General features: G+C 42.8%; 1 protein-coding gene across 5 annotated transcripts in view; it reads right to left on the bottom strand.

Moving 5' to 3' along the window:
- Positions 1-15,935, bottom strand: part of LOC122811506 (AP-2 complex subunit alpha-2) — a 2,640,839-nt gene that overhangs the window by 1,247,188 nt on the left and 1,377,716 nt on the right. For all 5 annotated transcript variants that reach the window (XM_044083382.1, XM_044083385.1, XM_044083386.1 and 2 more), the window contains exon 14: positions 3,079-3,243. In XM_044083382.1, the coding sequence (XP_043939317.1) occupies positions 3,079-3,243 (165 nt within the window). The remainder of the gene's footprint in view (positions 1-3,078; positions 3,244-15,935) is intronic.

The raw sequence follows: 15,935 nt of genomic DNA, 5'->3' as shown, positions 1-15,935 counted from the left end.
ACGTACTAATCCTTTTTTCAAGGTGGTTAATGAGTTGTCACTTAGTCTAGTAATTTGCCTACTTTTTTCCACACTCAAGACAGTGAGAGGGTGCTGCGTACCTCAGATGTCCATAGACAGCTCAGACTTTATATGGATAAAACTAAAGCTATCAGAAAATCTGACCATATTTGTTTCCTTTTATCCTAGGTCTTTAGGTTTGGCTGTTTCTAAGCAAACTATTTCCTCTTGGATTTCAAAGGCTATTTCCTTTTGTTATACTTTTCATGGCGAGAGGCTTCTTTCTTCTGTAAAGGCTAATTCTACTACAGCTGTGGCTTTTTGGTGTTTCTTTCAAAGGCTTAGACACCAATTCTATTCTTGAATTTGCTACCTGGACTTCTGTGCATACCTTTATCAAACATTACCAGTTGAAGGTAAAAAACAAGTAGTACGCCAAGGCAGAATAGTCCAAACCACAGTATTCACTTCACGGTTTATTTAGAAAGGATCCAAAAAGTAAGCGCTTTCACGTTGGTCTACAACGCTTCCTCAGACTTCAATAATTACTAACAAACCCTTGCATTTAAATAATGCTCTCAATTAATCAATCAAGTGAATCAATTTATCAACATTTAAAGACAAACTACATTCATCATAGCTTTCAACGAAAATTACATTTGAATAAAAACAATCTAATGAATTAATAATAATCTGCTATGTAAATCCAAATATATAATTCTTTATAAAATATCCTAAATAAAATATAACATAATAATTACAAAAACTATTAACAATGTTGTTTAATAAATGATGTGCATGTTGGTGATGATAAAGATTATATTAAATATTATCATTGTAAAATATTGATATATAAAGCAGATATACATCTCAAAAGAACTGTGTATGTCAATATTACCAGTTGGATGGTATCTCCAGACCCGGGGCTGGTTTTGCCAATGCCATTCTTCATGGCTTCTTAGAGGGCTCTGCTGCTGCTTCTTCCTCCCAAGTTTCTTCTTGAGCTTTGGCATGCTCCCATTTGTGATGAATACTGCAGCAGTGAATGTAGGGATATAGTACAGTTGTGTAAAATCTTACCATAACAGTAGATGTCCTTGCCTTCACCGCTGCAGTATTCACTCCCTCCATCCCCCTACTCTTTTTCCTTCCTGGATGTGCAGGTTCACCTTGATTTTCCTTGGACTGCTGTTTCTACTGGGGCAATCAGTTCTGAAGATGGTACGCCTGAACATCACCTTTATGCCCTATGTTACGCAAGGAGTGTGTAGGAGACATTCAGCATACCTTAAAGCAATGGTAGACTTTGGTAAACTGGCTGGATGGTGGGCTTCACGGCAGGGAATCCCCATTTGTGATGAATACTGCAGCGGTTTTACACAACTGTACTTTCTGCTGGGATCACAATGCTGAATAAGAATTCCTGAGACAGTATTTCCTTTGTATGTCTTGGTATAAAAGGTAGAGAAGATGTATATATTACAACTGCCACTACCTGTGGTATCTGTATATGGCCACTTTGAAAAATGCCTTATTTCATTATTAAAATGTGTCTTCTACCTTGGTTGTTACATCAAATCCAATTATATTTTTTTCTGTAATAAAGTTTATATTTCCTTATTATGCATTAGTAACAATGGAAGAGTATAAGACTACAGCTCTTCCTAGACATAACTTGATCTCTCACTTATGCAATGAAGTTAGTTGCATTTATTCAGTACAGTAGAATCAGATTAGAAAAATACATGTTTTAGATAAGAAAAAGAAAGCATAAATGAGTTATAACTTTCAGAATCTTTAAGTACACTTTCAACTATAGCAGGAAAGAAGGGGAAATATTCAGTAATCGTAAATTTTGTAGGGAAAATTGGAAAAAAAACATTAAGAACATTATGAAAATACACAAATTTATATGGAGTGGTTCTGTACAAAACAGTATATGGTATTCATTATTCTCCTCAGATAATTTATGATGAATTACAAACAGAATGCTCCATGTTGGAACTGTAATTATGAGATGGCAGACTGGTATCACTGTTGGTGGAATTGTCCACAAATTAGTGAGTACCAGAAACAGGCACATTCTCAGATGTGTAACTTACTGAAAAAAGCTTTGGAAATTATTCTTTTAGATAAGTATGAAGAATACATACAAGAAAATGCCAAAATGTCTTAGAAACAGCAGCTAAGTGGATGACATTGGAAAATTGGAACACTTCACCATTACAAGAAATAAAAATGAGGTTATGGTGGTCAACTGTATATAAATATTTATCTGCCAGTGAGAATACAGGTAGTTAGTACTGGTTGACTCCCTTTTTTCTCTTGCTTCTTCTAAAAATGTAATAAGTTCACTTTCTTTTCAAATTTAAGAATGTAATTGTGGTATTCCATGTACTACACATGAATAAATAAGACCAAACTACAATTTTAAGTACAATCCTGAGATGTGTCAGCATCAAAAACTTCTTGCTGTCATTTTTTTTAATAAATGCTGGAAGGAAAATTATAACATGCTGCCAAGGCCAACATTCAGAAACAGCTTATCTGCTTCTTAAACATCTGCACACCAAGACTATGTAGTACAAGCCAGCCTTTAAAGGTGATCTTGTGGGTCATAAATGAAAAATGATGACCAAAGGAGTACCTCTAAAAGTAAACTGCTCCCTGTTTGAATATTTTAAATTTATAATATTGATAATAGCAGTCTAACATAACAAAGAAATAGAGCAAAGCCCTGCACACTGACACATATGCAGAATATGGCAAGATGTACACACATTAGCATACACTCGGTACTCTCTCAATCACATGGTAGAAAAACAGCTTTACAGACTATATCAGCTTTACAACTGCTCTTAAACACAGCTCTACAGAACAGGAAGAAAAGTCTTCAAAGGACAGGACAGCTCTGCTGAACAGCTGCCCAAGGGCCACTACATGAAGCAGAATAGTAACTTGAATAGTGATAGTATGCCAGATATTGGATTACTTTTAAAGTAGAAATTATGCTTATGCCTTTAATGAGCCTGTTGTCAAAGGGATACATACAACAGATAATAGAGAAAACTTTCTTACCGCTGTGCTGGTGATTGGTTCCACCCCTCCATTAATTTCTGAATTTTGTTCTTTCTTGCCTTCTTCCAACTCAGAACCAGCACCTGGTCCTTTCTTTTTCTTCAGCTTGGCCAGAATTGAAGACTCTCTTTCAGGGAATGGTGGCATCTCTTCAAGTACTGTAGCCTGTGTAAAAATGTACAACACCACAGTCAAAGCATTCCTAAGGCCAACTAAACAGGTTCAAAATGTTGACACATTATCTCCTACTCATCTTTTAACAGCCCCTTTAAAAGACAAGTCCCAATTTAAGCTAATGGTTTTTAAGTGTGGTCAAAAAAGAATGTGACGTTTTCAAGAATGTGGCGACATTTTCTTAAATTTCAATCTTTCCTTACCCTAACCTAGTCAAAGTTCATTTCTGGCCATAAGGATGAAAGAATAACCAGTCTCTTCTGATGATTAAAAACTGGCAACCTCCTTAGCAGGTTTCATAGATAGTTCATCAGGAGGTAAGTGAGAAAAAGAAAATGAAAAAACAACTGTGTTTGGAGACATCTACACTGCAAGGCAGGAAGCAATTACTGCTCCAAAACACCCATAAGGGGTTTTGCCACTGGTACCTCCTATTTATTATAGTTATACAAAAATACACAGAGAATGTCAAAACTGTCACTTAAAATATGTGGATTTATATGCAGCATGATAAGAAAACAGGTAGAGTGATTATTTGATTTATGTTAGCTTCAAAAGCGACCTTGGGCAAAAAGGAAGGGTTAATGCGGAAAGTACCTCTGTCCTTGTGAAAAATCAGATATGGGGACTTGCAAGACAAAGCCTGTAACTCAGATACTCTCTTTGATGAAGTAACGTCCACCAAGAAAATGTCTTTCCAAGTCAAAAACTAAGTGTACCTTAAGCTGAAGGATCGAAGGGGGGCAAAACTAAAGCCTGCAAAACAAAGGCGAGTTCCCAGAGAAGTACAGGATCCTGAATAGGACGACGTAGGAGAAAAGCACCTTTCAAAAAGGCCTTGCACAATTTAAATGATGCTAGAGAGAAATAATTTTCCCCCATGTGAAAACTGGAAATGGCCGCCAGTTGCACTTTCACTGCTGAAAAACTAGCCCTGTTACTAAACAGACATGCCAAGAAGTCCAACACAGCTGAAACTGGAGCAGAAAAGGAATCTAGGTTGTTCTGATGAGCACAGACGGAGAACCTCTTTCCACTTATTGTTGTATAGCTTTACTTGTGGATGGCTTGTTCCCTGCAATCAAAATTTTTCTGACTGGGGAAGAAAGCCTGGGAGTTCTAGCCATCATTAGTAGTGGAGTAACCAAGCAGTTAGTTTCAGGTTCAGAAGATCCAGATAGGTGTCCCGATGGATTGGACAACAGGTCTGAAGAGGCATCTAGAGTCCAAGATGGCCAACCTAGGCGAGACCAAAGGAAGGAGAACCAAACCGGACAGGATCAAATGGGGAAAATGAGGATGACTCAGCACTTCAACCTCTAAGTTTTCTGCAGAAATTTGGGAATTAGTGGAAGAGGAAGATAGCGGTAGAGCAGACCGGGGGGGGCAAGCATGGACTACAGCACCTCTCAGTGACCGTCCCTGAGAAGGGATCAGGGCAAAAAACTCACTTGCACTTGGTTTTGGAGGGCGATGTGAAAAGGTCGCAACAAGGTTAATCCCAGCTCTGGAAGATCACATTTGCCACTGAAGGATTGAGAGACCACTCATGAGACATCAGAATGGTCTTGCTGAGACTGTCCACTAGAATGTTTGGCTTCCCCAGAATGTGCACTACTATGAAAAAATGGTTGGAAGAGACCACCAACTGCCACAACCTCATGGCCTTTCGACACAAGGGGTAAGACCTGGTTCCTCCTTGCTTGTCGATGTACCAGACCACTGACATGTTTGTCTGAAAAGCAACAGTTCCCGTAGGGAAAGAGGAATGAAGGGCTTGCAATGCAAGATGCACCACTCTCATCTCCAGAATGTTTATATGCAAAGTGGTCTCCAGGGAGGACTACATGCCTTGGACTGTTTGCCCCAGATAATGTCTGCCCCAGCTGATTTGGGACACATCTGTGGTCAAAGTGGCCATGGGGGGAGGTCGGATGAATGGGCAGCATTGGAGAAGATCATCTGATTGGATCCACCAAATCAGAGACTGTTTGCAAGCTTGTGAGATCCTAATTGGGTAGTTTAATGGGTAGTGTAGAAGAGTTCATTGTATAGCTAAGGTCCTCTGAAGTACTCTAATGCGAAGGTGGGCTAACGGCATCACAGTGACTCTGGCTGTCATGGACCCCAAAGCCCTTAGGATAAGACTTGCTTGGAGGGGGAAGGAATGTCCATTATCTATTTGACATGAGCTCTCAGGTTGGAAATCCTGTCTGGAGGTAGAAAGACTAGAGGTCCAAGTGGTGCCCAAATGAGCTCCAATGAAGTCTATGACTTGAACTGGGTGAGGATGAGACTAAAAGAAATGCACAAGGTTGAGGCTAGATGGAATAGGTATTCTCTGGCTTTTAGAAGTCTATGCCTGGTGGGAGCAATTAGGAGCCAATCGTCTAGGTAAGGAAACACCTGGAATTCTTACAGTTTCAGGTGAGTTGCTATGACTGCCATGCATTTGGTAAATACCTTGGGGGCTGTGGTGTGACTTAAGGGCAATGCTCTTAACTGATAGCGACTGACTCCTAGCCAGAAACAGTGACACTTTCTGGAGCACCTGTTCATCTTGATGACACAATATGTATCCTGAGGGGTCTATAGAGCATATCCAGTTGTCCTTCTGCAGGAAGGACAGAATAGACTGCATTCATGACATTTCGGAACTTTGAGTTGGCAACCAACTTGTTTAGAGGTGAGATTCAGAAAGGGTCTGAGGTCCCCCATCTTTTTGGGCACTAAAAAGAATCTGGAGTAAATGCCTGATCCCAATTGGTCTGGGGGATACTTTCACTCTCTTTGAGAGCAGCTTTGAAACCTCTAACGCTGCAGCCTCCTGTTTAATGGGTGGAACATCAGGGAGGATATTGTTAGGTGAGGGTTTTTAGAAAAAGGGTGCAAAATAGCTTCTGGACATAATTTAACACCCAACAATCTTTTGTGATGGCTTCCCAGGCTGTTGGGTGTAGAGACAAACACCTCCGACTGCCTCCAGAGTTGAGCAGTCAGGCAATCCTTCAGGATTACTGATCAGATTCTTTCTTGGACAGAACTACAGACCCTTGGTTCATCTGAGCACCTCTGCCACATGGACAGCGTCTGCCATTATAACCATCCCCTCCCCCCCCCGCTTCTGGGAGAAAGGTCCCCTTGTGAATCCTGAAAAGGACCTTGTGATTTATGGAACTACAACTTCTTACCTCCACACTGGTTCCTGGAAAAGGTCTGTTGTGGGGTAGAGAAGCATATCCCGGACAGTAGACAAGGGTCTTTCCCTCATTTTCACTTTGGAACTGTGTGTCGAACTCTTGAACTGAAAAGAGAGTCGATCCATTGAAAGGAGCTTTGATGAAGGACGCCTTAGAGGGTTTTGAAAAATCACACAGCCACATCCAGCCATGACATATGACAGCAATGCTGGATCTGGCAGCCCATGAGGCACCCACTGTAGCATGACAGATCAACTGCATGGACGTATTAGAGAAAGACTAGAGGGTGGCCATTCTTGAGGAAAAGGTCTTCTGTTTCTGGGCAGACAAGGACCCTGTAACAGAATTAGAGAGTTCCTTAACTCCCTCTGTAGCCTGGTTACACGTGCCAAATAGTTCAGTGTTCACAATGCAAAGGTTGCTGAAGCATAAAATCCACTTTCCGAACCTGTCCATAGCCATAGACTCCCTTGTCAGGGGGACGAACAGTGGAAGTCTGCTGGGCCAGCTCCTTTTTGGTGGCAGCTGCAACCATCATGATATCAACAGGAACTCCCTTAGTCCAGTGTGGGTGATCAGAAGGGGCACTAAGGATCTTATTGGGCCACTTGGGAATTGGTTCCAGTGTGTCTGGTTCCTTCCACGCTCTGCAGGACACATCATTATTAAGGGGCTCTACCGGAAAGGGGGACCCAAAAATACAGGATACGTATTACACTGCTGAACCCTAACAAGTTCAAACACCATATTGCCGAACCCATATGTTCAAACTTGGAAAAGTTTGAACGTTTCAATGGGGATTTCCATTCAGTGCGGAAAGGGAAGATTTCCCTTTACGGCACTGTAGTGCAAACTTGGAGTTGGTAGATTTAAAGAGCAGGGGGATGCAGGGGATCTTGCCCCCCTGCTTACAACCATCAGGTAGTTTTTTTTTCTTTTTTTTGACGTTTTTGAACTTTTGAAAGTTTGAACGTATGGGTTCGACCATATGGCGTTTGGACTTTTAAAAGTTCGACAACGTAATATGAACTCAAAAATACATGGGCCTGATGCAAAGGCTTCCAGAAACACCAATTCCTCTGAGTTAGGGGCTTTTGGAAGAACCACCATCCTTTTTGCGAAGGATTTCCATGATGTCTCCAAAGGAGATATCCTCGGGCATGATCTGGGTGACCCTTCCCCTTCATACAAACTGGTGTCGCTGTGAGGGATTCTAAAGGGGAATCCAAGTGTCTCCTTTTACACTGGTGCTTCCGAGGGAACACCTCAGTGGGGTAACTCAGGGGAGGTATCAGAAGACTGTCGGGTACCAAATGGAAAGTAGACTGGAAGTCCTTTTGGGTAGGCTGTCCCGGACAAAACAGAATAGTTGTCTCAGGCATAAAAGCTGCTTGGGGGTGGGGGGGTGGGGGTGGGGGGTATGGTCCAAAGCAGGCAAAGTACAGGATCTTCTGGGTAAAGAGAGAACCTGCTCCACCACCTAAAATGCTTAGGGAGATCAGGACACAGCAAGCAACCTCGTCACAGCAGACGCTGTTGATAGGGAAGCTCCACGAACCCCAACTGCCTTGGGATCTGAGTGAGGAGTCTGAGGCGAGCTGTCAAACGACAAAGCCCTGAGATGAAGAGACAACACAAAAATTTTTGTAGCTAACATCAACCCCTCGGAATAGATTCCGAAGCTAGAGCTCCGAGAGTTGCCTGGCTCCAAAACAGTTGGAGCCAGGAAAGTCAGGGAGAGCAGAGTTGAGGTTTACCGTACCTCTCTGCTTCAACATTTCAGCTCCAGGAAGGCTTGGACCCAATAACTCCAAAATCCAGTGTCAGATCGGAGAAGATGAGATAGGGGTGACGGTAGGAATATTGTTTGTGGATCCAGGAAAGGACAGAGCAGGCAAGATCCCCAGCTGAATTTGTGCCTTGAGAAGTTTGACCAACATGCTGTCCACCTCAGCTTCAGAAAGGTTTCTGGAGGAGGACCTAATGGAAGAAACTACTGAAGCAGGCCTGGAAGAGGGCCGTTGAGGAGTGGGGACTTGGGTCTGGTTGTCATGGCTCCGGGGAAAAGTTTCAGCTCCATTGCTGAGGGAGGGCTGAATGATAATAGGAGTCAAAGTGGTCAACTCCAAGGATCTGGACATTTTGGCAGGAGGTTGCAACAAAATGAAGGAGGAAGAAGACCACACCGGATACTCAAAACAGTCCCAATTAGCACTTTCGTTTACTAAAATGAAAAAACTTCTTCAGACAATTTTGACACACACAAGTACACTTCAATACAATACTTATCATGACATCATTTCCTTTGGAAAAACATAACTTCCTTTGGAAAAACACAGCCTCATTTTAAAATGCCAAACTCTATATAAAAAAAAAAAAAAAAAAAAAAAACTATATATCAAAAAACAAATGAATAATAAAGGTCCTTACAAATACTTCCAAAAATTCCATATAAAAGTACATTTGTATAATTTAATAAATATACAATAAAAAGCGATAAAAATATATAAACATAAATTTATCTAATCTATTAGAGTATGTGGATTTTCTAAAAATTTTAGAAATAATCCCGTCCAATGAATGACGTTTAATCAATTCAACATCAAGGAAGCAAATTCGTTCAGTACTGAATTCCCAGGTAAATTCAAGGAAATTCGTGTATTTGGAAATATGTTCAACAAATGCTGCAGCAGAATTCCTACTACCTCGCCAAAGAAAAAAATATTGTCTAAATAATGGGTGTACCATGCACCTTTTTCTTGGAAAATATGATCCCTAAATAGGAATCGTTTTTTCCAGTGGACCATCACTGTGTTGGCAAAAGTACCACCTCACAGAGACCCCATGGCTACACCAGTTTTCTGTAAGTAAAATTCTGTGTTGTCAGGAGGTTGTCACAAATGATGGGACATACCGGAGGATCTCTCTTCCACTCTATGTTTGTTAGTGAGAGTTTCAGCCCATGAAGTGGATGGGGTGCTGAGGAAGAATAAATAGGAAGGAGTCCTTTTAAAATAAGCTTGTTATGCCAATTGATTCGCACCCGTTGATTAAAGCCGGCACAAACAGAACAAGCTGAATCCAGGTGAGCAGCCAGAAGAGAAACAAAACTGAGTGCGCATCCGAAAGTGGGATTTTTGTGCACACGTGCTGCACTTCTTAAACCCTGCGGGTTTTGAACTGGCCATGCTGACAAGAAGAAAAAAAAACAGCAACCATGGTAAAACACACACAAACCCACACCAAGATAAAGTAGCTACAGTAAAGAGAAATTTAAAGCTTTACAGAAAAAGAAAAATTTATTTTTTAGTCAGCCAGAAAAAAAAGGGGTATGGAAGGCAGAAAAAAGACAGGAGATAGGGAAGGCAAACTATAATTTTTTTAAGCGAAGATATTAAAATTTTACTCACTGACCAGCTAAACAGCCCTGGGAGCTCAGACTGCGAGAACTCAATGCTTAGCAGAGAACAGCAAATGAGATCTGAGGGATTTGGAGCAGAGAAGCATCATGGGTAGGGGATGAGCTCAGATGTTGGAGCCTACAGCTTTGGTAGGTGGCCGAGTCAGATCTGATGCTTTGATCCAAAACCCATAGGTTGAAGGACAAATGAAGGCAACATCAGATCACCAGATAAGTGTAAATTTTCTTCCATCCACCTCAGCTGTTGGGTATATCGAATCAGACCTGATCCAATGCTGGCAACTTAAAAGTTTTGAATCAAAGGTTCAGAAGCCACTCCCCATCCATAATCCTCCTCCACCCTAAGAAATACTTAGGTAAGGCATCCTGAGTTGCTATCAGAGCCCATCACTGCAGTATATTTGGCCTTAAAGTGTGCACCTATGACCTGCTCCATAATGATAGCTGGGGGGGGGGGGGGTACTTGATGGCATTTCTGGGGAAAGATGTGGGGGGTTAAAACTGGAGTAGAATTTTTCAGCCACAGGACTGGCTATATCTTCTGGCTATGTGCAGGCTGCTCCATTTACAATCAGCTCTGCACACTTCTGCGAGGAGCCTTTGACGTTTCGGACACAGCTAAACAATATCTTCGGGTTGCCATTGCCTAGGAGGCTATCTTCACTTAAAATTTGACTTTAGTGGACTTAAATAGTACAGTTGTGTACACTTACCATAAATGTAGATGTTAGAGTGTGTATTCACCTCTACAGTCATCGCATTTGGGTTATCCTGCCAGTGGTAGCCCTCAGTCGGCCCGAATACCAGAGGCTTAGTATTTCTGCGTCGGTTGCTGTCACTCCAGGACTGACGTCAGGCCGTCCGTGGTATGAAATCAGGCAGCAGACACCATTACATCAGGTTTTTTTTTGCCCTGTCAGGAGCCCCCAATAGGGAGCTAGGTTATGGTGGAAGAACACCACCAGTAGAAATTAAATACCAAAATTTCCTTGTGTGTGTGTGTGTGGGGGGGGGGGGGGGGGGTTGGAGGGAGCGAAACCAGGACTGCAACAGTGAATACACTTGAACATCTACATTTATGGTAAGTGTACACAACTGTACATAGCTGTGGGAATCTACATTTGGGTAGATTCCCACAGCTATGGTTGGGTGGAGGGAATTATACAGCATTAGGACCAGCTATAAGGTCCTTCAGGACAGCAGTGGGAAAGCTAGCTCTGGATTTAGAGAAAAATGGTAAATGGTAATGTTTGGTGAAAGTATGAACTGAGCTCCAGGTAGCAGCTTCAAGAATGTCCCTGGCAGGAACACCTCTGAGAAAGGCTGTTGAAGTAGATGCAGCCCTGGTGGAATGGGATCCGATCCCCTGGGGGATAGTTTTTCCATGGTGCATATAGCAGAAATGAATGCAATGGCTTATCCATTTGGAAATGCTTTGTTTTGAAACGGCCTTTCCCTCTACCCCTGCAGCAAATGCCACCAGCAGTTGTTCAGATTTTCTTTGAGATTTAGTCCTGTTTAAGTAAAATCTAAGTTGCCTGTGTACATCCAATGAATACAGAATCCGCTCCCCCTTGTTCTGTGGTTTGGGAAAGAAAGTTGGCAAATGAATGGTCTGATTAAGAGCCACACTGGATATCACCCTTAGGCATGAAGGATGGATTGGTTCTGAGAGATACCCTGTCCGCATGAAAAATGATGAAAGGCTCCACTACCATAAGAGCCTGTAATTTGGAAATCCTTCTAGCTGAAGTGACTGCTAAAAGGAAAGCTGTTTTCCAGGAGAGAAAGTTTAAGTCTGCAGTAGCAGCTGGCTCAAAAGGAGGGAGAGTAAGCTTCTCCAATACAAAATTGAGGTCCCAGGCAGGGGTTGGAGCTCTCCTGGGTGGTCTTAATTTTTTGGCTCCTCTGAGATACTGCTTTAGCAGAGGATGAGAGAAGAGGGGAGGTTCTGTGTTGTAATGTGCTGAAATGGTTGAGGCATGGATTTTTACGGAAGAAAAGGACAGGCCCTTGTGAAGCATCTCAGTTAAGTATTGCAAAATCTGAGGAATGTTGGGCACTGCTGTGCTTATCCCTTGAGATTGATTCCAGGCACAGAATCTTTTCCATTTGTCAGCATAAGATTTTCTAGTACTAGGTCTTCTCGCCTCCAAAATGACATCCATCACAGGTTTGCTGAAGGATGCTAAGGGTGAATTTAGGTGATTAGCCAGGCTGCAAGATTCAAAGTTTGGAGCCGAAGTGCAGAATTTGGTTGTTCTGCTGAGACAGTAAGTAAGGTGTCTGAGCAGGTGCCATGGTGGAAGGTGTGACACTGTGCAGGAGTGGGTGCCAGTGTTGGCGAGGCCAGTCTGGAGCAATCAAAATCATTTTTGGTTTGTCCTGTTTGACTTTTAGTACAACTTTGGAGAGCAGAGGCAGAGAGGGAAAGGCATAGACTGATAGGTTTTTCCAGCTGAAGGACAGAGCATCCACTTTCCAGGCTTTTTTGTGATCAGTTCTTGTGCAAAATTTGTCCAACTGTAAGTTCTGGGGTGAGGCAAAAAGATCTATGTCTGGGCTCCCCCATTTGCATGTCAACATGTACCCATGAATTACCACATAGGTGGGAGTACACTAAACATCGAAAGTGTGATGACAGACTTAGGGACACAGGTGGACAGTGGTCTCACGTTCGATAACCACATCGCCACAACAGTCAGGAAATCCTTCTAGGTGGCACACCTCAACACTAAGGGCTTTTCATCCAGAAAAAAGGAGGTCATTGTCTCACTGTCCTCATTCCTCATTAGACCCATTAGAGAGTATAATGCCCCATTTGGTATGTACCTCACAAGACATCTGCAACAGCTGGAAAGGCCACAGAAATACCTCACTTAAAAGAATCACAGGCCTAAAGCAGATGCCATATGCTGACCGTCTAAAAAAATTCTTTCTATATTCTGTGGCATATCGTCTACTCAGAGGCGATCTCTGCTTAACATACAAGGCCATGTCAAACCCTGAGCTGTTGGACATGCTCCAGTTAAAGAAATCCCAATCCCTCAGAGCCACATGCTCCAGGGATCTAAACCTTGTCATCATAATGAATAAGACATGCTGGAGGTATAGGTTCCTAACCCAGAGACTCCCCATACTCTGGAATAGAGTGCCCATACATGACAAGCAGAGCGCCTCCTTGGCCCTCTTCAAAAGGAACCTTGATGATTGGATGGGAGATAGGAAACTCACCCCGGGAATCATGTCAGTTGCCCTGCTAGACAGGGGTCCAGAGAAGTAAATATTGTGGGAAGAAATATCCAGGGAATTGTTATGGCTAGGCTTATATAGGCCATAGGGCCGATAGCCTAGTACCAACCTATAAACATGTTGAAAATCCGTGGTTCCAGTTTCCCTTTGTGAGGGTCCATGAGATTTCTGCTTAGTTTGTCTGCCAGAGTATTCAGCTTTCCTGGCAGGAATTGAGCTTGCAGTTGTACTTGATAGGTCAAGGCCATGTCCCACAATGCCATGGCTACTCTGCAAAGGGGGTAAGAGTGTGTACCCCCCTGTTTATGCACCACATAACTGTGGTGTTGTCTGTCTATCATTAATTGTCCTGGATGAAGGTAGTCCTTTGAAGGCTGTCAGTGCATTTTATACAGCTAGCATTTCTTTTTGCTTGATATGAAGGTGCATTTGATTTGGGCTCCATTTGCCCTGAATGCACTTCCTTGCCAGATGAGCCCCCAAGCGTAATCTGATGCATCTGTAGTTAGGGTTTGGGCAGCAGGGCGTGGTGCGAATGACAGTCCCTTGTTTTGGTGGCAGGTCTCTGCCCACCATAGGAACTCTAGTTGCAGGCAAGGAATGATAGGAATCATTGTTTCCAGGCTGTGACAATGTTGACTCCATAAAGTTTTTAAGTACCACTGAAGTTTCCTCATATGCAGTCTTGCAAATGGAATTAGAAGAATGCAGGAGGCCATGAACCCCAAGGCTTGCAGAATTTGTCTCGCAGAAAGCAGGGTTTTTGTGGCCACCTGCTTGAAGTCAGTCACCACATTAATTTGCTTTTTTGGCATAAGGGAAGCCATCTGGGCAGCTGTATTCAAGCTTGCACCCAGGAATCTAATTTTTTGAGAGGGTACCAGTTGTGATTTATTGTTGTTTATAGTGTACCCTAGACAAGTTAGAACCCTTTTTACAAACGCCAGATGTTTTAAGAAGAATGTCCCTGTTTTCTGCCTGAATTAGACAATCGTCCAGGTATGGATATATTTGAATATTTCTTTGCCTGCAAAATGCAATTACTGGAGCCAGGCACTTTGTAAAGACCCTGGGGGCAGTAGATAAGCCAAAGGGCAGTGCAGAGAACTGGTAATACAAGTAGCCTGCTTTGAAGAGGAGGTATCTTCTGCAAGATTCCCTGATATGCAGGTAATCCTCTTTTAAATCTAGAGTTGCCAACCAGGCATCTTTGCCTAGCATAGGAAGTAACTGTAGAGTCAGCATCTTGAATTTTGGAATGTTCAGAAAGGTTGTTTAGAGTAGCTAAGTCCAGAATTGGACGCCATGATTTTTCTTTTCTGGGTACCAGGAAAAGTCTTGAATAGAAACCTTGTCCCTTTTCCTCTTCTGGTACTGGTTGAATAGCCCCCATGCTCATGAGGAAAAGTACTTGTTTCTGGGCCTCTGCCCACTGATTTGGGAGCAGGCCTGGCCATCCGTTTGGAATGGATAATTAAAGCGTGAGCCAAAATATTTAGAAGCAAAAATGTACCGACGTTTAATAGTGCGTTGATAAAATAAAGCATAGAACCGACAGCAAGGTACATCATGGTCAGGGCCTAGGCAAGGAATACAGTACAAATGGAAATCCTTATGAGATATTTGCTTCCCACAAGTAATGCAATTATTAACTTTTACTGACATCGGTAAGGAGCAAGAAAAAGTTTCCCCAACGGGGTACTTAGCTTTTTAGTTGAAGACTTTGGTTCTGAAACTTGAAAATGAAAATGTCAGGAGTCGGCCGACCGGCACTTGCGAACTGCTTCTGCTTCAGGCACCGCGCGTCAAGAAAGACTAATGTAATGGCGTCGGCTGCATGTTTTATACCCCTGACGACCTGATGTCACAGAAGAAGGGACAGCAACCGATGCAGGACCCAAGACTTTGTTAATCAGGCCGACTGAGGGCAACCTGTCAGCAGATTACCCAAATGTATTGACTACAACAGTGAAACATGAAGAACATCTGGGGGCTGGCTAGGATACCCTGCAAGACTGCGGTGGTAAAGCTTGCCTTGGATTTGGAGAAGACAGGCAGGTGGTAATGTTTGATGAAGGTATGAACAGATGTCCCTGGTGGGGACCCCTCTGAGAAAAGTTGCAGAGGTGGAGGTTGCTCTGGTGGAATGTGTCCTGACCCCCTTTGGAGGTGGTTTCCCGTGCTGTTTGTAGCAGAAATGGATGTAGTGTGCTATCCATTTGGAGATTGTTTGGATATGGCCTTGCCCTCTGCTCCTGCAGTGAAGCTGACTAGCAAATGATCAGTTTTTTCTAAAAGATTTGGTCCTGTCCAAATAGAATCTGAGCTGTCTATACACATCTAGAGAGTGCAGAATCATTTCCCCCTTATTTTATGGGTTAGGGAAAAATGTGGGCAAATGAATTGGTTGAGAGCCATGCTAGATAACACTTTAGGCAGGAAGGATGGGTTTGTCCTGAGGGAGACCCTGTCAGCATGGAAAATGACGAAGTGCTCTACAGCCATAAAGTACAGTTTTGTACCTACCATAAATGTAGATGTCCGATAGGTATGCATCTGCAGTCCTTACATATGGGTTGTCCTGCCTCAGGCAGCCCTTCGGTCGGCCGGATTCCAAAGTCTGGGTCCGGCGTCGGCTGATGTCGCCCTTTTCCCCGACGTCAGAGCGCCTGGGGTATAAAAGCGTCAGCCGATGCCATCTTCCTCAGTTTTTCTTGCCCCAGATGCCAGGTGCCCTCTAAGGAAGGCTAAATTTGGAGAGATGAAAAAATTCCAAACATGCACAGCAATAAAAAACAAATACACCATAA

The sequence above is a fragment of the Protopterus annectens genome, chromosome 9.part0 (assembly GCF_019279795.1).
Source record: "Protopterus annectens isolate FY-2018-M chromosome 9.part0, PAN1.0, whole genome shotgun sequence".
Classification (NCBI taxonomy): Eukaryota; Metazoa; Chordata; order Ceratodontiformes; family Protopteridae; genus Protopterus; species Protopterus annectens.
The sequence above is the reverse complement of the archived record's forward strand: the minus strand, read 5'-3'. Positions and strand labels throughout refer to the sequence as shown.